This window comes from Myotis yumanensis, unplaced genomic scaffold, assembly GCF_028538775.1.
Source record: "Myotis yumanensis isolate MYYU_CA2020_CCGP unplaced genomic scaffold, mMyoYum1.0.hap1 SCAF_1, whole genome shotgun sequence".
In the NCBI taxonomy this organism is placed as follows: Eukaryota; Metazoa; Chordata; class Mammalia; order Chiroptera; family Vespertilionidae; genus Myotis; species Myotis yumanensis.
Window position 1 is genome coordinate 15391934 of NW_027223752.1, and position 26811 is coordinate 15418744.

The window sequence follows — 26811 nt, forward strand, 5'->3', positions numbered from 1 at the left end:
TGATACAGATGTCTTGTCAGAAACAATGTAAGAAAGAAGATAGTGGAGAAAGAAGCGACATCTTTAAAATATGAGGAATTCAAACCAAGAATTCAAAGCCTAGCAAAAATGTCTTTCAAAATGAAGGCAAAGTAATGACCCTCAGACACACAAAAGCTCAGGAATCCAACCAGGAGACCTGCACAAGAACTAGTAAAGGAAGTCATCTGGGCAGAAGGAAGATGAAAGTTTAGCTCTTATAAGGAATGAAGAATGCTGGAAATTGCAAATAGAAACATGACAATAATAGCAAATATATTTTTAATTATTTTTTGAGAGAGAGAGAGAGAGAGAGAGAGAGAGAGAAGGAAAACACTGACCAATGGCCTCCTGTAGGTGCCCAGACGAGGAATTGAATCCACAATCTAGATCTGTGCCCTGACTGGGAATCGAATCAGCAATGTTTTGGTATACAGGACGACACTCCAACCAACTGAGCCAGGGCTATCAATAAATATTTTTTAAAATGTTAATCTCTTTAAGAGATGACTGTTTTTTAAGTTTAATAATAATGTATGGTTTGGTGTATAACACATGTAGAAGTAAAATTTATGACAAAGCCAGGAGATAGGAAATGAAAGTATGACATTGTACATTCTTATAGTATACATAAAGTGGTATCGTACTTGAATGTAGATTGTGATAAGTTAAAAATGTATATAATAAACTCCACTAAACCAGCTAACTAACACGGTAACTAAAAAACAGACTTGGATCAAAAATGAAACCCTAAGGGAAATTAGAAAGCATTTTGGACTGAATGGAAATAAGAAGATATCAAAATCTGGAGGAATACAGCTCAAGCAGTACTTAGGAAATTTAGAGCACTAAAAACTGATGGTTGAAAAAAAGAGGCTCTCCAATTAATGATTTCAACTTCCATCTTAAGAAACTAGGGGGGCAAAAGAGGGAATTATATCCAAATTTTAATCATTAAAAATTCAATCCAGAAGAAATCAGAAAAAGACAGATTAAGGGACAAAGAACAAATGGGAAGTACAGAAAATAAATAGCAAGATGTTAGATTTAAGCCCAGCAAGATCACAAAACACATACAATTATTAAAAAACCCCAATTAAAAGAAAGAGATTGTCAGATTAGATTTTTTTTAACTCCAACACCCAACTCTACACTGCCTATGAGAAGTACACTTTAAACATAAAGATACAAAGATGTTAAAGGTAAAAGGATGGAAAAAGATATACCATCTTATAAATATCAAGGTAGCTTTCAGATCAAGAATATTATTGAGGCTGAAGAGAGCCATTTCATAATTTCAGTTCATGAAGACATCACAATCAGAAACATTTATGCACCTAAAATAGTATCATAATACATGAACCAAAAATTGGTAGATCTGAAAAGATAAGGAACTCCATAATTACTGCAACATTTCAACACTCCTTTCTCAGTGGTTGACAGAGTAACTAAACCGAAGGAAAGAGATGGAAGGCTTGAACAGCACCATCAATACGGTTGAACCAACTAAAATAGAAAACGACACCCAACAACAGCAGAAGACATTTTCTAGTGCACACAGAGCATGTACCAAGAGAGACAATATTCTGGGTCATGAAAAAGTCTCAATAAATTTAAAATACTTTGAATTATAAAAAGTATGCTGTCTAACCACAAAGAAATTAAATTAAAAGTCCATAACAAAAAAATCTCTGGAAAATCCCCAAATATTTGGAAACTAAATAATATACTTCTAAATAACCAATGGGTTTAGGGAAAGTTAGAAAGTATTTAGAACTGAATGAAAATAAGAACACGCCGAAACCGGTTTGGCTCAGTGGATAGAGCGTCAGCCTGCGGACTGAGAGGTCCCAGGTTCGATTCCGGTCAAGGGCATGTACCTGGGTTGCGGGCACATCCCCAGTGGGAGATGTGCAGGAGGCAGCTGGTCGATGTTTCTCTCTCATCGATGTTTCTAACTCTCTATCTCTCTCCCTTCCTCTCTGTAAAAAATCAATAAAATATATTAAAAAAAAAAAAAAAAGAAAATAAGAACACAATATACTAAATTTGGGGATGCAGCTAAACCAGTGCTTAGAGGAAAATTTATAGCACTAATCACTTATATTAGAAGAAAGGTCTCAAATCAGTGAGCTCCACTTCCACTTTAAGAAACTGGGAGAAAAAGAAAAAAGATAAGTGTAAAGTAATCAGAAGAAAGAAAATAATAAATCATTAAAACAGAAAAAAAAGAGAGAAAATCAATAAAAATAAAATAAAAGTTGATTACTGTGATGTGTGTTTTTTTAAATCAAAAGCTCACTAAAATTGATAAACCTCTTTTCAGATTGAACAACAACAACAAAAATAGAGAAGTCACCAATCACCAATATCAGGAATTTAAAAAGTGGCATAATTACTAATGCTACAGATATTAAAAGTATAATAAGGAAATATTATGAACAACTTCACACAAATAAAATTGACTACTTTAAAGAAATGGACAAAGTCTTTGAAAGATAAATACTACCAAAAATCACTCAAGAATAAACAGTTAACTTAAATAGCCATGAAATTGTATATGTACTTTAAGACTTTCCTATAAGAAAATTCCAAGCCCAGGAAGTTCTACTGGTGAATTCTATTTAAGGAAAAAATAATATCATATATACACAAACCTTTTAGAAAACAGAAAAGGAAGGAATACTTCCCCAAGATGTGGAGGAACTGGGGTGTTCACACACTGCTAATGTGAATGTAACAAGGCACAACTACTTTAGAAAACAGTTTGTTAATAAACCTATCATATGGCCTAGATATTCCGCCTAGTTATTTGTCTAACATACATGAAAGCATGTATCTATACAAAGACTTATACCTGAATAGTCATTGCAGCTTTCTTTGTTAATAGTCACAAATTAGAAACAGTCCAGATACCCACTAACTAATGAATGAGTAAACAAACAGTGGTATTCCATATAATGTACCACTACTCAGAAACAAAAAGAAAGGACCCACTTATACATGCAACAACATGGATTAAGCTCAAGATAATTATTCTGAGTGAAAGAAAGCAGAATAAAATGAATATACTGTATGAACCCACTTATATAAAACTAGAGGCCCAGTGCACAAATTCATGTATATTGAAAAGAAATTCATTAGAAGAAATATGTTAATATTGCTATTCACCCTTTCTCTATAATAGAAGTGTCAACCAAATTCACGATCAATAATGACAGATGGAAACACACACGTGTGATTGGCACCAGCAAGAGCTTTATATCCTATACTAGAGGCACTCAGGGGGGTCCCTCAGCCTGGCCTGTGCCCTCTCGCAGTCTGGGACCCCTCGGGGGATGTCCACCTGCTGGCTTAGGCCCGCTCCCCGGGGGATCGGGCCTAACTTGGCAGTCAGACATCCCTCTGGCAGCCTGGCAGCCCTCGGGGGATGTCCACTTGCCAGCGGGGAGCAGACCTAAGCTGCAGTCGGACATCCTTAGTGCTGCTGAGGAGGCAGGAGAGGCTCCCGCCACCACTGCTGTGCTGGCAGCTGGCAGCCTGGCTTGTGGCTGAGCAGAGCTCCCCCTGTGGGAGCGCACTGACCACCAGGGGACAGCTCCTGCATTAAGTGTCTGCTCCGTGGTGGTCAGTGTGTGTCATAGTGACCAGTCATTCCTAGTTGTTCTGCTGTTAGGGTCAATTTGCATAGGATAATAAAAGGGTAATATGCAAATTGACCCCTCGGGAGTTTGACCAACCGGGAGTTCGACCGCTCACTATGATGTGCGCTGACCACCAGCAGCTGGCAGCTGGGGGAAGGAAGGCCCTGGCCAGCAGCCAGAAGGCCTGGATCAGCCCTGATCACCGGCCAGGCCTAGGGACCCTACCCATGCATGAATTTCGTGCCCAGTCCTCTAGTATATTGATAAACTTGCTTAAATAGACCTGCTTTCTGATTTAGCTAAACTTTTTCCAGCCTAGTGAAGCACCCCAAATTCTCTTTCAGGTAATTGTCAGCAACATAGCAGTAAATATCAACACAAAGCACATTATTATTGTAGATGCAGGGAGAAGAAAGAATAAAATATTTAACTGCAGCAGTGTTGACTATATTCTGCACAGTGAGAAAACCTGAAGTCATTTTCAAGGTCCACCATTTCTTACTTCTTTTCAGTTGGGTCAAATTTCTAAACTTTCTAAATCGCCGTTTTCTGGCTAATGAAAAGAAAATAGGATTCTAACGAGTCTCCTATCTACCTACTCCAGGATTTCTGTGAGGATCAAATGAGATGAGGCATGGGAAAATGCTTCACAGACATTTGGTTAAAGTGTAAAATGTTTGCACCTGGCTAAAAAGCAAGTCACATTCCTGGGCTGAAGAAACTGCAAGGAGGCTTGTCGCTAGGGAGAGGAAACCAGGTGTTGCTATGTGACATCATTACCCGGCGCCCACAGTGACCGTTTCCTGGCTGGGCTGGGCTGTGGGCCACATTTTGTGCCATGGGGTCTCGGCTGCGATTTGGTGGGCTGTCGCTCCAGGGTGGTGGTGGGGCCTGTGTCCCACTTGGGGGAAGCCGAGTGTTGCTTTGTCAGCGCCAGGTCCGCACTGCCATTTCTTTGTAAATGGCCAGTGCGCATCATGCCAGCTCCTGCCTTGAGCGTCTGCCCCCTGGTGGTCAGTGCACATCATGGCGACCGGTCGGACGGTTGGAGGGACACTTAGCATATTAGCCTTTTCTATATATAGATTCTACAAAATGCAAACTAACCTAGACTGACAGAAAGCAGATCGGGAGTTACCTGGAGATGGGAAGGTGGCGTACAGGGAGTGGTGGAAGATAGAATTATAAATGGATAGGAGAAAACTTTAGGGAGTGATGAAGATGTTCATTATCTTGATGGTGGTAATGGTTTCGCAGGAATAATATATGTTAAGACTTATCAAACTGGATACCTTAAATATGTATATAAATTATACTTCAATAAAGCTGTGACAAATAAAATCAGGTGTGATCATCCATCCAAGTGTCCATCATAGAGTTTCTCTATAGAGTTGACTTTTGCTACTGACTATCATTCAAACCAGCTATGTTGCAGTGTTCTGATAACAGTCAAGTTTTCCCCCGGAAATGGGCTGCTTTTCTGTTGCATCATATGAGTTAACTTAACAAGTGTCCTTTATTAGAGAAGGGAGTCAACCAAGGAGCAAAATAGCAAGTTATAAGGTTCCAAACTGATGCACTCGGGGTTGGAGCGGGGGGGAGGGCTGGGGGGGCTGATAATGGCTGAGATCATGGAATATTGAGGTTGGGAGTAAAAAAAGAAGTCCTACAAGAAGAGGAAAGACAAAGACTCGGTGAGACAAAGAGGTGGAATGATAGAAGGGAAAGGAAAAAGGGGAAATAAAAAGATAAAGTGAGAAACCAAGTTCTCCTTTACTTTTTTACCTTTTTATGGCACTGGTATGTTTCTAATGTCGTTGGATAGGTGACAAATGCTTAGATTACCTTCATATGCTGTCCAATGGTTTAGAATAGTAATATTGGAAATGAAATTAATTTATCTTAGAGAAAAATACCAGCTAACAAGTCAATCACAGACTATTTTCCTTGGTTTTCTGGCTATCTTGGCAACAGGTGAGGTGAGGGTCATTTTCAGATCAGCATTCCCAGTTAACATTTGAATTGCTTGTGTTGCATGCAATCATGGTCCAACATACTTAACCCAGTTAGAGCGGTTCACAGTGGTGGAGCAAGAGAAAAAAATAACATGAAAAGCATTTAGTGAAGCCTGAATCCTCCACCCCCAGCTCTGAGTGTTAAAATTAAATAATTTTTGTTTCCTCTTCAGAAGATACATTCAAATGAATCCATATGTGTTTTTAGCAGCAAGAGACAATCTATAAAAATCGTAAGATTTTCCTACCTTGACAAAAATTGTTGAATTGCATTCTTGCAATGCCTCCATTAGACTTATCACGTGGAGACACACCATTTCTACCATCTGAAACGAGAAACACAGAAATCAATTCCACTTCCAATAACACAGACAACCGTGCAGATAGCGCAGCACGGAGCCCCACCCTGTGCCCGAGACGTCCGTCTGCACAAGGACCGCAGGGGCCACAGGAGTGGTGCTCGTTCCCCTCCAAAGCCTCAACCAGAAACGGAATTTAAAAACTCCAGAGGTCTCCCAACCGCCAAGCCTTCATCCCTCTCGGGGCTGCCACGGGAATTCGGGTATTGATCTCGCTCATCTGCTCTGTGCTTCACACCAGAGGATCAATGGCTTCTGCTTCCTTCATTTCCAACCACAGAACTCTGGGCTTCGGCCCTTGCCCCGCCTTCCCCCTCTGTCCTTTCTCCAGTGCCGGCATCTGGAGGGACTGTTTCCTGTCCGGCCTCTCTGTCCTTGAGCCTTTGTTCTCTGAGGGAAAGGCAGCCATGCTCACGACAGATCAGCACAGGAGCGGTGATATCCTTGAGGACAATCCCTAAGGCCGGGCTTTAAACACTCCAGGGGGTTCTACCAGACTGGCTTTCTCGCTTGGAAGAAATTTTCAGAATAAAATTAATTCAAATTCATTTATAACATTGTCACAAAATTCACTTGTGACATTTGGATATCAAAAGAGCTTTGAAGGAGAGGTAGTAATGGCACCAAAAAACGAATGACAATAGAAGGAAACTTTGAATCTCTGGTTGAAGTTAGAGGTCTCCATTTTATCTTCTGTAAAATAACAGAACAGAGGGCTTCATCTCCAAGTTCTTCAGTCCCAGGCACTATGATCCAATAGATGTAATTATCTCCACAGCAGTCAGAGCTGTCTGTGCACCTCAAATTCCACATAAATGTCCTTTCAACTGAACTAAACCATCTCTCCCCATTCAGAATTGTCTAATAACACCTGCTTCTCTAGAGAACATGGTTCACTAAAGGAAATATATAATCTCCTTTCTAATTAGAACTAAAAGAAAATATTTCTTAGACTAATTTTCATTCAAAAACCCTTTCTGGGGTGCCTTTTGTGGGTGGTGTGGTGTTGGGTTTCTGAGCCTGTCGGGTTCTTCCAGCCCTTGCACTTCCCAGATAGGAATTCAACCCACACCCAAGACACTGGCAGCTTCCCCAGCCCAGAATCCTCTCCCAAAGCCAGGAACCGAACCAAAGGACTCCCTTGTAAATTCCTTCTGTACACCCCCCAACCCGGACCCCATCCATGAGGACTAATCCACGCATGTTCAATGACGTGGCTCATGCTAACCAGATCCCAGATGTTTTCCAATAAGTTTGGAGCAGCCCCTCGCGTGGTGAGCCATCTACATTAAAGTGGAACTGGGTTTGGAGACTGGGGAGCTTAGGTCCTTGTGGATAATTCAAAAAGGTGGCTCTTTCCCGGTTTTGAGCCCTGCGTGGAATGGAATGAGCACGTGTGGGGACCTAATTTGCTAGGGTTGTTTTTTTTTTTAAATATGAATCCCCCTCGTAATTCTCGGAATGCATAGCACCGAAACAGCTCTCAAAGGCAGAATTTTCACCTACATTTCCTTTGGCACTAGGCAGAGAAAACAAAAATTGTGTGTACTCAACTGCCTTGTTAACTTTGTTTTTTATCACAATTCTTACTCGAGTCGAACACCCAGTTTACAAAGTAAAAATTCATGGATCCGTTTCTATAATTTTGCAGCTGAGATCTTTAAGGCGGCAGAGTGAGGACAGGGAGTGGTTTCCCCGTTTTGAGATTCCAGCCAAGAGGGAACTGCTCTGTGGACTCACCACTTTGTTGTGGGCCATCAGCTGGAGGATGCTGGGCGTCACTCTGCTCCAAAACTCCAGGGCCGTCAGGATCGCGGTGAAGCTGAATTCGTTCTGGTTTTGGACGTTCGTAGCTACCGCGCTCTGTTCGCAATAGACGGTCCAGAGCTGAGCAAAGATAAACGCGTGGAAGAGGGAACACATGTGCAGCACGGAGGTCTGAGGAGGAAGGAGAGGAAGAGCTGTTACCTCTCACGTGGGTGTGGGCGGGGCTGCTCCCGGGAGCCCTCCCCCTGCGGCTTTGGCCTTCCAGGGAGCAAGCTGTTCTTCACTCCGTCAGAGAAGACGCCTGAGTTTACAGAATAAACCTACCCACCCCCTTGCCCTTTAATAAAACTGACATTCCCATCCCTAAGCTACATTAGGAAGAATACTTGCTCTACCGTCTCAGGATGTTTGCTCATCTGCAACATGGGAATAACAGCACTGTCCTCAAAGAGTTGTGGTTAGGAGTACATGAGGCAATGGATATGAACACACTGCCCGGCACTTAATAATTACAGTCCTACTATTGGTAGTAGTAACCATAGCAGCAGTATTCCTACGGTGGTAAGCACTGATTGAGTGGGAACCTACAATAGCCCAGGCACTGTGCTAGACACTTTTCATAGATCACCTCCCTCATTCTCAAACCATCCCCTCGATGTCACGGAAGAAAAACCAGAGCTCAGAGAGGTTCTGTAACTTTTTCAAGGTCACAAAATTACAAAGTACCTAAGAATCAAACACCAATCTGGGTTGAAATATTAGAAACTGGCTGGCTTATTTCTCCTGCAGACATCCACCCGGTCATTGGGACGGGTGCTCTGTTTTGTTACAGAGTCAGCTGGTCCTGGCCCCAACCTACCGTGACCTCCCAGAATTCGTCTGAGCTCTGTGAAGGGGCCTTGGCTCCTCAGAGCTAATTAGTACCAATGAGTCCAGTTTGCTTGTACTGGCTCAGGGCTGACGCCTGCCTTGCGTTTCCTTTATTCCCTGCAGCTCGTCATTTGTCTCTACAATTTACAAAGTTCCTCTGTGTAGGTGATTCTAATGTGTACTTTAGTCCCCAACTGCCTTCTTAGTTTCACTTTGTATCTCCCTCTATCCCTAGAGATTTGAGTTGAAAAGATAGTGCATGAAGAATTAGGTAGAGCATAAATCTTCCTCCACTTCATATCTGGTTCTAAAAACTGATCCCAGAATTTTTATTCTATTTCTAGCCTCTTATTCCTCTTCATTATTTTCAGACAGAAATGCCTAGGAAGCTGACTCTTGCTTGCCTCCATAATTTATCTTCATAAAAGTAAACCGAAAACTATTTAGGGGAAAGAAAAGATAGTCTGGGAATTTAAACAACTTAAAATAAGGCATTAGCACAAAGTCACTTTCCTAATATCCACAGGAGGGCCTGAGATAAGATGCATTTTCTTCTCAAAAAAACCGTAATTGGCTGATAAGGGTTTCCATTAGCAATTTCGATGCATATGGTCTTAATCTCGCAGGAATCACTTACCTTTGATTGCTCTGGGAATCCAATCAGGATGACAATAAGATGGTCCGCAATGTGGGAGCCTGCGTCCAGAGGAATGGGCAGGCAGGGGGAGGAGGTGTTCGGACACACGGCGTTGTGAGTGAGGGACCCCAGAAGCAGCCAGGACAGCAGACGGATGTGGGAGACACACTCGATGAATTCTTTCGGTCTGTTGAGAAGAAAGACGTGTTCAAGGTGATTTTATGTTCTGTTTCGTTGGGTGCTCACCAAATGCATACGGAGGGAAGGGATTAAAAGCGTGGTCTTGTAGGCAGTTACATAAAATAAAACACCAAGGTGACAGTGCCAACAAAATGGTGTATCTGGGTTTTTTTTTTGTTTCCCACTTTAATCCTAGATCTAAGCTTCCTGAGCAAAGAGCAGCCTTTGGTGACACGGGATTAAATAGCATTCTTCCACAGCCTATTGCCTTTCTGACTAGGGTCTCTTTCTAAATGCTTCCCTTTCCTCTCATTAGAAAGCTCGACATCCCCACTAGAGGGGAGGGAATAGAGAAGGTACCACACACAGCCACTGTTTCCCCGCTCACCAATTATTGTCTCCTGCCCTCCTCACCCCCATTCCAAACCTTGCCTCCAGCCAGGAAGTTCACCAGCCAAGTGGCAGGCTGGAGCCTGCTTGGAGTTCCCAAATAAACCACCCATGGGCGCCTCTCTTCCTAGCCTCCCTAGAGGTAGGATCAGGGGTCACACCTCCTTGCACTCTTATTTCATCTCTGCTGTAGGTCTTGTTCTGGCTACAATCTAAGCTCTTGGAACACAGAAGCTCTCTGAGTGCTCAGCAGATACCTGTGGGCTTATTTAATGAACTGAAATGAAGAGTTAAAGTGATAAAGCTCCAGTGTCCACCATCCCTCAGGGTGACTGAGGTCTTTGTGGAAGGCCAGTTCCTTTTACTGGAGCCATGCCATGAGGTACTCAAGCTCAGAAATGCTGCGGGGTCAGCCAGTAAGCACGCAGAGGGGTCTCAATTCCCGTCTTTCCAACCAAGCGTATTCCATCCCCTGAATCTTCAGTGCATCACTTGCTCTCACGAAGCCCAAGGAAGGAACTCAGGGTGCTTCCTGCCTCATGTACCCTCAGCGCTGGGATAATCAGGGTCTTACCCTTGTTGCATTGCCGAAGGGGGATGGTAGAGCCAAGGGAGATAGCGAATCACAGCTTTGTTATCTCTGTGGTTGCCCCGGGAGATTTCCATGGCTGCGATCTGAGCCAGCCCCACTTTGAGATGTCCACCAAAGGTATCTTCATGCAGAGGCTGGGAACATGCCTTCATGTGGTTCTACAAACCAAATGCTATTTTGTGACTTTGGCTGAGACATTCCAGGTCACTCATTAAAATGATCAGGTTGTCATTTCCACACCTTCTAGCACCACTCCCAAGCATACAACCCACTGAAACGTCAATGGCTTCCCACTGCTCTTAGGATAAAGAAAAAAAAATTCCTCTGCATAACCTGAAATGCCTGGAATGACCTAGCTACTGCAGAGCTCTGCATCTTACCTCTTCATCTTTGTGGTCCCACTACAGTGGTTCCCTCCTATTACTGGCCTTCACTCATGCTGTTCTTGCTGCCTAACATATTGTTCCAGTCTCTCTTCACCTAATTAACTAGTCATTGTTTGGATTTTAGCTTACATGTCACTTCCTCCAAGAAGCCTTCCCCGATTTCCTCCCTGGCTAGGCCATATCATCCTATTAGAAGCTCTTATGCCACTGTCTACCCCTTCTTCATGCAATTCTGAAAGTCACAATTTTACTTTAGTTTGTATAAAATTTTCATTAAACTTGGCCTCCACTACCAGACTATAAATTAAATTAGGGCAGCTAATGTATTTGTTTTTGTTCATTGTTGCATCCTAAATGCTTAGAATAGTGCTAGGTACAGTATAGATGCTTATTACATATTTTTTTAATTAATTCAGAAAAAATATCTTTGCTCAGTGTGGCTTACTGAGTGGAAAGGGTCCTGAACTGGAGTTGAGACCTAGGTTCTAGATCAGCCGTGGGCAAACTACGGCCCGCGGGCTAGATCCGGCCCGTTTGAAATGAATAAAACTAAAAAAAAAAAAAAAAAAAAAGACCGTACCCTTTTATGTAATGATGTTTACTTTGAATTTATATTAGTTCACACAAACACTCCATCCATGCTTTTGTTCCGGCCCTCCGGTCCAGTTTAAGAACCCATTGTGGCCCTCGAGTCAAAAAGTTTGCCCACCCCTGTTCTAGACCCATTCATTCTGTCTCAGTCGCATGGCCTTAGATAAGCCACTTGCCACTTGACCTTCCTCATCTGTTTGCAAATACAAAGGGAAATCAGAGAGGTGGATTATGTCTGTAGTCCCCGACCTTTAGATCATCATGGATGCTTCTTATTCTTATTCTGAAAGTGGCTATATAAAATGAGCTAAAAATATTTAGGTAACAATCGTCCCCTCTTTTTTGTACACGGAAGCCAGTTAAGTGTAGGCAACCCGGTTCGGCAATCAGTAACCAGCGTGGGATCAAACACTAGGGGAGCTTCCTTGGAAATGGCTGGGTTTGGATAGCCTGAGAAATCATCACTTTAAAGTCTGATTCTACTTTCCAGTAGGATGTGCAGATCTATTGCTGTCCCAAGAAACACTTAGACCGTCTGAGCAGAGTCTGGCCACTCTGTTGGGTGATAAAGGGGCCATATTTTTAGCTGACGAGCTTCTGGCATGACTAGGTCCTGTTTATCAAAAAGGAATCATTTAGTGCCAGACTGCAGTCTGGCTGCTTGCTGGGCCATGGTTAGAGTCTCTTCTGCCCTCTGTCCAGGGCCTGCCTCAGATCGCTCGGACTATCAATCTTTCAGTGGACCCGTGGCAGGGAGGTTGACTTGCATCAGCAACTCACTGCACCCTGCACAACCAGCAGTAAGCTCAACAAAGTCCCTGGGAACTTGCCCATCTGCTAATTACAGTTTGTTCTATCCCTTGTCTTTAATTATTTTCTTGAAGAAGACAGGTTCAATGCAGATAAAAACCATAAATGGCTTACGTTTGCATAATGTGTTACAGTTTACAAGTCTCTTCATATGCATTATTTCACATTAAACCTTGTCACCATTAGCAAAGGTAGGTATCACTAGACTTGTTTTGCAAATGAGGAAACTCAGGCTCTAAGTCAGCGGTTCTCAACCTGTGGGTCGCGACCCCCTTGGCGGTCGGAACGACCCTTTCACAGGGGTCGCCTAAGACCATCCTGCATATCAGATATTTACATGACGATTCATAACAGTAGCAACATTACAGTTATGAAGTAGCAACGAAAATAATTTTATGGTTGGGTCACAACATGAGGAACTGTATTTAAAGGGCCAGAAGGTTGAGAACCACTGCTCTAAGTAGTTAAATGAGGCTACTTGGCATAGCGCAGTTCGAATGGTTTGGGGGTCACTACAGTCTTAGGTCAGCCCCAACTCCACCACATATCAGTAGAGTGATCTGGGCAAATTACTTCAGGCCTCGGTTTCTACAATTGTAAAATGGGGGTAACACCCCCACAGGGGCATCGTGAGAACTGAATAAACGGCCAAAGTAAAGCTATGCACATGGCCGATGCCACGTAAACATCCTTTCCTTTCTCCTTTCACTCTGTGCAGAGGCGGGGCTCAGTGCTTCAGCCTCCCAGACATGGGCTCACCCAGCGAACAGTGAATTCCCATCTGGTCTGCTTCAGTCTCTCAAACTGTTTTTGTTAACCTAAGAGACGGGCACGTGGAAGCGAGCTTACCTTCAGCTTGGTCAGCGTGTGCATGTCTGCCATGAAGTCCAGCACCTCGCTGATGGACTGCCGCACGCACTCCATGGCCGCCGTGCCACACTGAAACACAAGGACACGCTGGGCGTGCGCTCGGAGTCACGCCTTCCCTTCTGCCCTGACTGCCCTGGCTGTCTCCCTCTGGTTTCACGCTGTTTGCTAATGAGCTGTTTCATTTTCTAGATTTCTGACTCACTCCATTACTCTCAGCACAGTCTGTGATTGTCTGCCCGGAGTTGGGACAAACATTGATCAAAGGTTTGTGGTGGAGAGCAAAGCAGCAGCCTATGGGAGACAGGGCGACTTGCCTTTGTCCACTGGGCGATCTCGCTGGTTTTTGGGGGATTGTGTTTCAAGCGGCTGGTATATGAAGATTTCACCTATGTAAAGCCATTAGCATCGGTCTTCAAGACAGGAGTCACACTAACACTACAGTCACGTTATCACTCTAGGGAGTCTTAGATGCTCATGAAATATGTGACACCAAATTCCATCAGCAGAATCTTGACTTTCCCTACTAAAAACAAAAGCATATAGCCCAGCCGGCGTGACTAAGTGGTTGAGCACCGACCTGTGAACTAGGAGGTCACGGTTTGATTGCTGATCAGGACACATGCCTGGGTTGTGGGCTCGGTCCCCAGTGGGGTGTGTGCAGGAGGCAGCCGATCAATGATTCTTTCTCATCATTGATGTTTCTCTCTCTCTCTCCCTCTCCTTTCCGCTCTGAAATCAATACAAACACTTTTTAAATTAATTAATTAATTAAAAACAAAACACAAAAGTATATAAACAAGTATTGTTTGCCGGAAGAGCCAGACTGTTTATATTCAAGTCAAGTCATTTATAACTCAACTCATACCTGGCAGGTACACTATTAAGTAGATAAGTGTATTACTGTTGTGTTCTTGCTAGGGATAAATAAATAAACAAGCAAAATGGTCATCTTCCCCAGACACCAGTAGCATGTTTGCAGGTTTTAGGAAAAGAAAGCATACTTGTGCTTCGGGTTAGTAAACGGCATGAGCCTGCTCTCTCAGGGCGAGGCAGTGAATTTAGGACGCTGAGCAGAGAAAAGGAAAATGCGCGGACAGGCTGCTACATCCAAGCTGCACGGGCGGACCCACAGGCTGGGTTCACGGTGGATCAAAATCAGGCCGTGTTTGAAGCCAGCCGCATACTGTGCCTAGGCCTTTCTCAGCTTTCCTTAGGAAAATCGGGAACATTATATATTGAACGCGCTCGCGCAGTCAGAAATCATCTTCCCATATTCATGCACATCTGCCCGGCCCTGAACTGTATCACCGCCCCTCTCCTCTGGGATGTTACGCCTGCCAGTCCCGCTGACAGGATAACAGACAGGAGAATAAGGTCACTGGCAGTTCCGTCGGAGAGTTCTCCAAGCATTTTGTATGTGCTAAGGTTTTCTTCTTTTCATTTAAGTCAAGTGAAGGAATTATAAAAGGTTATTGTGCCCCTGCTTTTGGAATATTAATCCTTTAAGGCAAGAAAGGATTTCCCCCCGATTTATTCCGTTTTCTCTGACCTTTCACATGTCATGCAAACAGGAGCATACACTCTGCATGTCTTGAAAGGGATTTGTTTCTTTCACAGGCAATATTCTGTTCCTTTTCAAGTAAGCAAATGTCACAGAAAATAATGCCTAGGAGCGGTATTTAATATTTGTCTTTTAAGTTTAAATTGCAAAAAAAGGAAAATGAGGGCAAAGACTTTACTATTACTCAGTTACGTTTGCTCTAGAGACCAGCAACTACATCTAATAAAAGACTTAAAATACACTTTATAGTCAGGATCATCTTAGTGAGCTATGTACACTTATAAAATAAAGCATATAATTCTCACACACCCCTTTTTTTAAAATCTGCAAAACATCAGTATAACCTTAGGTGTGTTATTTAAAAAAAAAAACAACGCCACCAAAGAGTCACATTCCACTTGCTTTAGAAGGCCTATGTTTATTTCACTTGGAAAACTAATGATAAAGGTGTTGAAACATACTCTAACCCAAAAACATGAATTGAATCATATCCAACTCTTCCTTTAAACTTTTGTCTGATTTTAAAGTTACATTGCTTAAGTTGTAAAAGTAACATGTGCAATGTAGAAAAGTTGGAAAATACAAATTAGGAAAAAGGAAAAGAAAAATCACCATAACCCTAATTCTTGTCCTTTGCCTGTGAGGCAGCCACTGCGACTGCGTCCTTCCAAGTTCTTTCCCGTGCCTATGGCATACACACATACATGCAATATTGAGAAGGCCGGGGTTGTTTCCTAACCTGCTTTTATATTAAATCTATCATAAGCATTTTCCAGTGAATTAAATATTCTTTGAAAACTTAACTTGGTAGCCACATAATAGTGTATCTTGTAGATACACCTTGTTTTATTTAAACAAAACCCTAATGTTGGACATTCATTATATTGCCATATGTTTGCTATTTTAAATGCTGCTGTAATAAATACACTTGTATAAGTTCTTTAGGTGCACATATAAGTGTTTTCTTGAACATATTTACAGAAGTAAGCGGACAAGCTGTTCTTCAGAAGCCATCCGAGTACTTGGCTGTACCGTTTTTCACGACCAGCGGGAGCTTATAAGTTTGTTTAACTTCATCATCAATACCTTTCGTCATTAAGAAAAACCTGCTGATTTGCTAGCTGATTTTAACTTTTATATTTTTAATATACTGATATTTTATATTAATTTATAGTTCACTGATGGCTAGTGAGGGTAAAAGGTACATTTTGAATGACTTATTGGTCATTGGAAAGTGTTCTATTTGTGGCTCCTACAACTATTTTTGCTCTTTTGTTGTTATTGAAATGTGTGTCTTTTACTTGTGGATTTTAATAAACCTTTTATATATTAAGGGTATTATTTTTAAGCTATCACATAGGTAGCAAATACTGAGTTTTAAAGAACTAAACACTACGGAAACCAGTGAGTGTGCAACAGAGACTGGCTAGCTCCTCACAGAACCATTTCTCTTCTTCCCTAGGAAGAAACTAGACATTTCCCACCCTCCCCTGCAGTTAGGTGTGGCCATGTGACTGAGTTCTAGCCAGTGGAATCCGCGTAGAAGGAATGTACATTACATTTAGATCTGGCCCATGAAAACCTTCTGTGTGCCGTATTCCCTCCTCTCCTCCCAACCATCAGCTGATTGTGGAGGACTGCACACAATGGAAGGAACCTGATCCCTACGTGTTCACATGGAAGTCCTCCTCCCTCTACTAATCAAGAGACCCACTTTAACTTCACACGAGCAAACAGAAACTTTGTGTGTTGCGTCACTGAGCATTGGCATGTTATCTCATAGCATTACCCTAATTACTAGAAAAAAACTCTTAAAAAAACATAGTCTAGTAATTAAACTCCCAGAAATCTATTATAAAAATATAGTCTAAAATATGGACAAAGATTTAAGCACAAAGATGTTTATCACATATTAGCTACAATTGCAGAATACTGAAAATAACTAAAATATCCAAACATAATTAATGTTTTTTAAATATTAGTTTTAATAGTTATTTTTTACTCAATACTTACTGCATGTTAGCACCATGCTAATATGCTTCACATGCATTATTTTATTCAATCCTCAACCTAGACCAGTGATGGCGAACCTTTTGAGCTTGGCATGTCAGCATTTTGAAAAACCCTAACTTAACTCTGATGCCGTATCACATTTAGAAATTTTTTGATATTTGCAACCATAGTAAAACAAAGACTTATATTTTTGATATTTGTTTTATATATTTAAATGCCATTTAACAAAGAAAAATCAACCAAAAGAATGAGTTCGCCATCACTGACCTACACATTGGGCCCTATTATATCCCAATTTACAGATAATACAAGTCAAAGACTCATAGGTCAACTGAATTTCCTCATCACATAGCTAGTAAATGGCAGACCTCATTCTCTGCTATGAATCTAGTCCCAACACTCTTTATCATTGTTCTATGGTACATTCACATGAGGTAATACTCTGCAGCCATTAAACTTTGGGGGAAATGCTTATGCCATTTGAACCAAACTGTGTTTAAACACACAGAAAAAGAGAAAGAAAATTCATTAAAATGTTAGCAGTAAAATTATCTGTTGAATGATTATTTTTTCCGCTCTCAAAATTTCTATCCATCAAAAAAATATAAACAGTAGTTTTAAAGAAATGATTAGTGTTAAGGGTAGAACTGGTATACTTATACATGTAAATTAATAAAACATTTTGGAAAGCAATATGAGAATATGTACCATTAATATATCCCTACTCTTTAATTAAGGAATGAGTCCCATGGATATAATTCAAAATAAAGGTGGAAAGTGGAAAGTATATAAATTTCCAACAATATGGGAATAAGCTAATTAGGATACTGAATAGATCAAAACATGGAAAAATAGTATAAAACAACAGAGTTTCTCATTTTAAGGCAGAGGAATTATAGGTGATCCTTTTTCTTTATTAAATTTTTTCTATTGGAAATTTAAATAATTGTTTTCAATAAACGATATCCCTAAAGTTTCTGAGTTTGTTCTAGTAAACTTGCTGGCTTCTCATTTTTTATATATATATAAAAAAGCCAGCATCTGTAACGACCAGAATGACCGATGACTGGTCTCTATGAAGCGCCACTGTGGCCAGTGAACTGGCCTGATCAGGGGGTGGGGCGGGCCAGCCAACCTCCTGCGGCCCCTCTCCCCAGCCGGCCCACCCCTGATTGGCCCACTCCACCACGATAGGCCCGCAGCCTCTCCCCCAGGCTGGCCCCACCCATGATCGCACTCCCCACCCCAAAAGGGGGTGGGGCCAGCTGTCCAACCTCCTGCAGCCCATTCCCCTGGCCATCTCTGACACCTATGTGCCCGAACCACACTGATTGGCCCGAAGCCCCTCCCCCTGGCCAGCCCCACCCCTGATCGCAACCCCACCCCAATAGGGGGCGGGCTGGCCAGCCAACCTTCTGCAGCCCCTCTCCCCAGCTGCCCCAGCCAACCTCCTGCAGCCCCTCACCCCTGGCCATCCCCACCCTCTATGTGCCCCCACCACCCTGATTGTCCCACAGCCCCTACCCCCAGCCACCCCACTCCTGATCACACCCCCTACCCCAATAGGGGGCGGGGCTGGCTGGCCAACTTGCAGCCCCTCCCCCTGGCTGGCCCCACCCCCGATGGGCCCCTACCACCCTGATTGGCCCACAGCCCCTCCCCCCACCCGGCCCCACCCCAGATTGGCCCCCCACCCCGATCAGAGGCAGGGCCGGCTGGCCAACCACCCATGGTCCCTCCCCCAGGCTACTGGCACCCGGTCAGCATCCCCCACCCTATTCGGGGGCGGGGCCCGCTGGCCAATCACCGGTGGCCCCTCTCCCCAGCTGGTTCAGCCCTGATGGGGCCCCGATCAGGGCGGGCCAGGTGGCCAACCTCCCACCATCTCCTCCTCCCGCAGGCCCAGCACTGATCTGCCCCAATTGTGGCTGGGCCAGCCAGACCCCACCTGTGCACGAATTCGTGCACTGGGCCTCTAGTCTTAACATATTTTACCAAATAGTTCACTAGTTGATAATAATGGAATTTTTTTAATTTTCAAAGAAAATATTATGAAGGAAAACAAGGTATTACAATGTTTATTTCTTTCTAGAAGTAGTTAAATCAAATTACTTAGTGGGAGCCAGTATAGGAAAATTGGTTCTGGAAAAATGAAATTTGAATCAAATCTAGTCTTTTTTTTAAATCCTCACCTGAGTATATATTTTTATTGATATTTTAGAGAGAGAGGAAAGGGGTGGAGAGAGAGAGAGAGAGGAACATTGATATGAGAGAGAAGCATCCATTGGTTGCCTCCCCTATGCACCCTGACCGGGGATCGAACCCACAACCTAGGTACGTGCCCTGACTGAAAATCAAACTCGCAACATTTTTGGGACAACACTCCAACCAACTGAGCCACACTGTCAATGCCAAATCTATTCTTTATGTCTGGTAATTCCTTTCCTCTCCTTAACTAGCTGCTTCAATTTTACTCACGTTTCCTGGAATTAAACGTTTCCAAGGGCTGAGATTAATTTAAATTTTCACTAGTTCTCTTTTTAAAAAGATGCTAATATGTTTTCAACTTTACAGTGTTTGTTCTATCAAAGTGAACCGGGACACAGGCCAAAAATACCTCTTTGCTAAATGAGGAAATGAGAAAACATAAAACGTAGACAATTAATTCAGTTGGGACTTACTCCAGGTACGGAGGCGATCATCTGCTTGCTCAGGATTGTTGACTCAGCTAGTTTGGTTCCAGCATCTGCACAAATAAACTAATAAGAAATTGAAAGGATAATTATTTTTAAGGGCATTTGGACAGTAATAAATAGTTTATAATTTTATTAACTTGGCTTAAATTCATTAGTGTTTACTCCCGTGACAATCTACCCTGGATTTATGGTACTTGCTAATCATGACAGCTGATTCCTATGAGAAATTCAGAATCATCGGACTGAGATGAACACACTGATTCTTACTTTACCCAGACAGCTCTGTGGCACTGGAAACGTGCATTTGGTCAAGGAAGAAAGAAAAGCTGTCAGCAATGTCAGATCAGTTCCAACATTACTCTATTTATTCTTCAGCACTCTTGACAGTTACTAAATTTTCATAGGTTTTTCCAGACTTCTAGCATTATATCATACATTTAGAATGAAAACAGAAAAACAATGAACCTCAGAGTGAGGATTCTAGCTGCTTCTTCCCCTCCAAGTCCCCTGCGTATCTGGTCTTCCTTACCCCACTTCGTTCACGCCTCTCTGTGCTAACAATGGCCCCCACTCCTGCTGTGTCCCAAGGGACTTTTCACTGTAGTAGTCATGACATGAGATTGCAATGACCTATGAGTCTATTTCTTCACCTGCCGGGAGCTCTTCGAGAGCACAGCCTCGATGCACCTCGCCCCAGCACTAGACTTACGCCTAACATCTCAGAAGGGCTCAGCAAGAGTTTGTGTAATGAAGTGATTCATCCATTATGTACAACTGAGATCATGATGGGGATGGATTTGCCAGATGACAATTTAATTCCTTCTTTACAGATATCTACAGGTATTTCCCACAATGCAACACCCAACTATTTATTAATGATTTTAGGCGGAAAGTTAAACATGAAGTCAGTCGAGTTTGCTCTGAGCTTTTATTTCCTGGTTAGTTTCTTTCTCCTGGTCTCTGCCCAGTGGCCCCAACCACTGTGGGATCCAAAGCCGCTGCTATGCAGAGTCCAGAGGCGCGGACAGAAGCTTTGGCACTGACAGCTCCTCCTAATTCCCTTCACTCACACACTGAAAGAGCAGAGAAGAGGTGGGTGGGTCGAGGCAACGAGATGAGCTCAGCTGGGCAGGCTCAGACCTTATGAAACTGGGAAGAGGTAATACAGGGCAGGGTGGTAGAGAAAATCTCAGGGAGGCCGGGTGAGGAACAGGAGCCAGCACATGCAGACTAACCAAGGGTCAGGATCAAAGCATTATAACAGGCGGCAGGTTTGGGCTAACAAGGAGGAGCTATAAGCCAAAGGCCTTCTGAGGTCAGGAAGCCCTGTGACTTCCTGGCCAAGGCCACCAGCTGGTCTTGATGAGCTCCTCCACGCAAGGTGCTTCTGTGCAGGTGACTGAGCAGGGGAGGCGGAGACAGCAGGCAGAGCTGTCTCTGAAAGCCGCATGGCAGCGTGGACACACATTTCCACGCTCACATTCTGTCATTTCCTCTTGCCTCCAATACAGTTACAGAAACTGAAGAATCTCCTTGGCCGGTAACTCCGAATCTAGTGCCAGCTAGTAACACCCAGGGAAAAGCTAAAGTTTTCCATTATTTTATTCAGGAATGCTTATGTCTGCTCTTCTAATTTGGGCTTATTTCTAATACAAGGAAAAGTAAGTAATCAGGATTAAAAAAAAAAAAAAAGTAAAGCCTATACCTTTGGCCAAAACCTGTAAGTAAAAAATCTGACAGAAGTACAGTGTGAGAAGAAGGAGCTCCCAAAATCCTGGCAGCTAGTTTTCCACATAAAATATATTTTCAAAAGCTCTCTGAGTCTGCAATTTAGACAAACTACTTAGAACTAAGTTCCCAAACCTATGCCAGGACACCAACATTTTAACTAATTTCTTTAAAACAGAAACAAGAGATGCACAGCGAATAGAGGCCAAGGGCAAGACAGAACTGTGAGGAAGGGAGCCCAGGGAGTGGGAGTGTCCCTGGGGCATCTAGAGCCCTCAGCCCCTCAAGCGTGCTTTCCGGCCTGGCTGTGCCCTGGAGGGCAAGACAAGATTCGTGAAGAAGCACAACTTCAACTTTCTTAATCTTCAGCAGAAGCCTCTCTCACCTACAAAGTGGAAGGAGTGGCATCATGTAAGTAGGTTGTCACCATGTAGGCTCAAGGTATGAGGCCAAATTCAAAAGTCTGATTTGTGATCTCTTAGAAGTCAAAATTAATTAAAAATCACCACTCTAAAAGTTATGGAGGTCTGTGGAGAGTCAAGAGTATAAAAGTGCCTAAGCCTGAAACCATCTACTATTTATTTTTCATCCATGCATTTTAATCCAGTGCATTTTAACATGATATGTAGGACTAAGTAAACTTTTCTCTCCTCATTTTATATAGCTGCCAACCAGGAACTGAAAAACGCCATTATAGAATTGCTCAAAATATAAAGATGTAACTAAAGTCAGGGAGGGAAGGATGACTACCATACAAGGAAGAATTTTATACTTTCAGATAGAAATAGGCACCCCTGCCCCAATACCAAAGAACACAGAAGAAACGCAGTATCCATTATGTGTCATTACTAACTTCATTATCAAAAGGAGACTCAAAATAGTATCTCCACCTCTCATCCCAAAGAGTGATCAGACTGTTGGTAACTCAACTAACATTAATAACCCCACACGCATACGCCTGTGAATTAAAAACAGCAGCGTGCCCCTGCCACTTCTTTGTCCTCCAGCCCACAGCTAACCTATCCTTCAAAGAAAACCTTTCACCCACACGATTTCTCACACGCGAACATGCAGGTATATCCCACACAGTGGGTGTGCTATATGCAAATTAGCAGAATGTCTATTCCTGGCATATAATGGGAGCTGAGTACGTTCTTTTGGATTTGAGCTTCTATCGCCTGTGTGGTGGCTGCTAGTGGGCTATCACTTTATTATGAAAACTCTGCTTCGATCCACCTTGAGAACACTTACAATTACATCTGACAGCAGACCAGCAGAAAAGAAAACATGGTAGGTGAGAGCAAAACTGTCAACAGATCTGAGTTAAAGCAGTAAGACAAAGCCTTGGTCCACAGTGCAGAACAACCACACCCTGAAGGTTGACATTTTAGATTCTGAAGAATACATACAATTTTTTCTATTTTGCAAATTATTTCCTGTTTTCATGCCTCTTTTTCTTAAAAAAAAAAAATCCACTTGAACATCCAAGGTCGCCTGACTTTATATGTAAGTAATAACTAATAGGAGTCATGGCTGGACACCCACTACAGGCGGGAAGTTTCCGTGAACCAGCCTCCAGCAAGAAATTCTAGGGATTAGAAAACAGATCGGTCACTGTCTTGAAATGTTTAGAACTTGGGTTGCCTCACATTCCTTGGGCAAGTGTTTCATTGTTCTTTACGGGGATGCTTACCGAGAGTATTTGGTAAACAACAAAGGCACAGCCTATCTATGAGACTAGAAACAGCTCCATCTCTATCAGCTCATCTATCTTCTAAGTTATTAACTCAAGAGAGAGAGGAAACACTAGTGTTTTCCTGGTGGCTGAAAGAATGCAGGGCAAATCCAAGGTTTGAGGAACCGACTTCTCACTAATGGGGCCAATGTCACGTATGACAGCTCCCCAGAGGAGGTTTTCCTTCCAAACACTGCTTTCTTTTCTGTTTCCAAGCTGCATTTTCAGTTAAACAAGCCACCCCACTGCTTCAGATGGGGGGCCCTGATATCTTTACAGGAAGTCACTGTCTGCCTCAGACACATTACGTGTCCACATTGGGAGCTGGTCCTCCGGGAGCCAGGGCCTGCTGTGCCGTCCCAGGAAAGGGAAGAGCTTTCTCTGACTCCAGGCTGGATTCTCTGGCCTAAGAGAAGCCACCAGAGAGCAGGTTGTGCCCTGTGCGATCCCCAGGGCACACCTGGAGGGCCCAGGCAGTCAAGGGCAAGAGGAAAAGGAACAGGAAACCTCTATAGAAGGATGCGCTATTCATGAAGAGCGACAAGTGCTTCTTCATCCCACGAGTGGCCCCACAGAGGACTTCTCTCCACCCCTTAGCCAGGAGTCACAGGGCAGATACGGGAACTTTTAAGTATGCCTCCCTTTTATTTCTCTCAGTAATGAAAATTGTTTATTCTAAAGCTTATAGAACAAAGGCATATTACTTCAAAATGGCACAATGCTTAACATCCTTCGTTGGAGGTGGAAACATTCGTAAAGTTGTTCTCCATGGGCACAATCTCAAAATGTCTCCAAAATACCTCTCCAACCTAAATAATTTTACAACTAGATTTGTGAAATTGAATGATTCAATGACAAATACACATTTGTTTTAAAAAGATGAAATGGAATTCACTGACATGATATATGAGAGTCCAAAAAACACATTCAGTCAGAAGAACCTACATTTTTGCCCTCTTTCTTCCTAAAACTAATTTGTTTTTGTTATCCATTCACCTCGCTATGATGCAATAATCACTGTTTTCATGGTTCCCTTGAGCGCTGGGCAATTGAACGTGTCAGTGTTCTTCTGCCGTCTCGTGACAAGTGCTTATTATGGTTGACTAATGTACCTCCAGAAGACCGGCCACCCGCTGCAGACGCGGCGTCGGGGCTGGACCCCGAGAAGATCAGCCTCGTAGATTGGCTCTGCCAGAAACCGGGGCCAATTTAGAGCCTGCTCCCCGATACCCACAGGACAGCACCTTCCAGGCCTGAAACGTAGGCTGTTTGGAGGTCGCCAACCAAAACTCTATCAGAAGCAAGTGACTTCTAGACACGGGACCTGTGAGCCTTAACTCTCTCGTGCAGAGTTCATGAAGCCCAGTTCACCGCCCTCCCCTCCAAATCAGTGTTGATCCCATTAACCTTCACGGTCACTTGTGTCAGAGTTGCTTGTGCTCAAAAGCGGTGTAGCTGCTAATGTGTGAGCAGGAGGGGCTGGCCTATGGCAGCCACTGGGAGAGTCAACAGCTGCCCGGCCTCAGGAACACAGAGATTTCCAGGCTGTGGTTTTGCTTCTACCCTCCTCTTGGGCTGCCTAGCAGCGTGGTTCAATGGGGGCCACTTCCCTCTGACTACACCATGCCCGGCACCCACGGCTGTCATCTTCCAGCAATCGCTGCCCTCACAGAGCTTCAATGTGCCCCCAGAGGCTCTTCGAAGACAACTGAGGCCCATTCTTCGTTGAAGGTATACCAACTCTTTATTAAATCTCAAGGCTGTGAGAGAAACTCAATTCTGGTCCTAAGGACGAGTATTATATACTAGTGAGGGAAGGGGACCCAGTGGTGGATATTAAATGGCAAATGACAGGTATCCTTCCTCCTCTTTTTCCGGGTAAATGCCTCAACTTCTATGCACACACACACACACACACACACACAGTCCTTTTTCTACACCATTTCCACACTCAGTACACACCCATTACACTATGGTGGAGATTTTTTACTTGTCACCTTCACCTACCAGATAATAAATCTTGGAAGGAAGGGGCCATGGCTTATTCATATCTGTTTCCCCAGTACCTGGGCCAGGTCAAGGCTCATAATGGCTTAATGAGCCTTCCTCCATCTCTCAGGCTGAGTTGGCCACTCCCTGCTCCTAGTACTTTACATACTGCACAATGGTTAGCGTATTATCGGCCTGGGCCTATGCCTTTTTCATCTCTGTATTCCCAAAACCTCGTCCAAAATAGGTGGTAAGTAAATATTTGTCAAGGGAAATAGTGCTGAGTAGTCAAATGTGTCCAGATAATGAAAGGCTTCAGTAGTTCAGGCACTACAGCGTCACTGTAGGTTTTCAATGCAGGGCGTGATCTGATATAAAGTAGACTTTTAGCAGAATTCGACTAGGTGGTCATAAGCCAGAAGACTGGATTGGTGTGGAGAGAGAAGAAGGCAGTACAAAACGCTCAGGGCTGTTATGGTCACCTGGGCAAGTGACAGAAAGCCTGACCAGGCTGTGCTCCACAATGAACAGACCCGGAGGTCGGATGCTGACTCTACATACGCCAGCTATGTGATCGTGGGCAAGTCACTGAACCCCCCGAGCCTCAATCTCCTCATCTATGATACAGAACCAATGTCTCCTACGGCTGTAAGGATAAAGTGAGGGGAATATGTAAAGCATATTGCCCGGAACAAACAGGGGCAGAAATATTTGATTTATGCATATGTCCCATAGCTTCCTTGTTTTTCCAAATATGAGTGGATCTTATGAAAGTATTACAAACAAGCCATAAGCCTACCTGGACAAGCAGAAGGAGGTTTGTATCTGGTAGAGGAGATTTCAGCTTCAGGGCCTGCAGGAGTTCCAGAACAACACTACGAGACAAGTACAGTTTATCCCGCTCCTAAATAGAACAAAATAGAAGGAGGTAAGCAATTTCTAAAATTCAATTAGAACAGATCAAAGTCAAAAGAGCTTCTAAAAGATTCATAGATCAGAAATAAAAAATACTATTTAAAAATGCATAATGAACTGTCCTCAATAAATAAAATTAAAACTAAAAAGGAAAAAATTTTAAAGGCATTTTTGTGTGTATGAGTTTACTGCAACACTGAGAACACATAATTTTTTTACAATATCTTTTTATTGATTTCAGAGAGGGAGAGAGAGATAGAAACATCAATGATGAGAGAAAATCACTGATCAGCTGTCTCCTGCATGCCCCCTACTAGGGATCAAGTCCACAACCCGGGCATGTGCCCTGACTGGGAATTGAACCATGTCTTTCTGGTTCATAAGTCAATGCTCAACCACTGAGCAACACCGGCCAGGTGAGAACACATAATTTAATGCAGGGGTGTGGAATGTCCGGCCTGCGGGCCATATAAGGCCTGAGAAATCATTTAGTCTGGCCCTGCCAAGGCATTAGGGGTGAGTTAATGAAATGTTTGACCAAATATACCAGGCTAATTTTTAAAGTGATAATTTTATATGGCCCACAAATGATGTTATAAATATCCAAATGGCCCTTGGCAGAAAAAATGGTTCCCCATTCCTCATTTAATGGATAAGAAAACAAAAGGCCTGCTCTTCAATACTGAAATCACAGGATTTGGTTCCTATACACAGGGAATGATATAGGTTCCCAGCATTGCAGAAATTAAGCAAATCTAAAAGATTTTTGTTTCAATGGAAAATTATTTAGAGACAAATATGTACAACTGCTTAAAGGATCTCGAATACTTAATACTTTTTAAATGGATAATTTTAAGCACACAGAAAAATAAAGAGGTGAAATATATTATATACTTCATCAAATCGTAACATTTTGCTCTGATTTTACATTTTTTAAATAATAAATCAAACACCACAGCAACAGTTGAAGGTACCTATATGGTGCTCTCTATTCTTTCTCCCTTCCTTGAAGTAGCCACTATTTTGAATCTGCTTATTACTTCAT

General features: G+C 42.9%; 1 protein-coding gene across 1 annotated transcript in view; it reads right to left on the reverse strand.

Moving 5' to 3' along the window:
* Positions 1-26811, reverse strand: part of LOC139010207 (protein unc-79 homolog) — a 224189-nt gene that overhangs the window by 7550 nt on the left and 189828 nt on the right. The window contains 7 exon segments of the mRNA XM_070414385.1: positions 5926-6003; positions 7777-7974; positions 9311-9497; positions 10455-10630; positions 13109-13198; positions 19385-19462; positions 25651-25755. Coding sequence (XP_070270486.1) covers positions 5926-6003; positions 7777-7974; positions 9311-9497; positions 10455-10630; positions 13109-13198; positions 19385-19462; positions 25651-25755 — 912 coding nt within the window.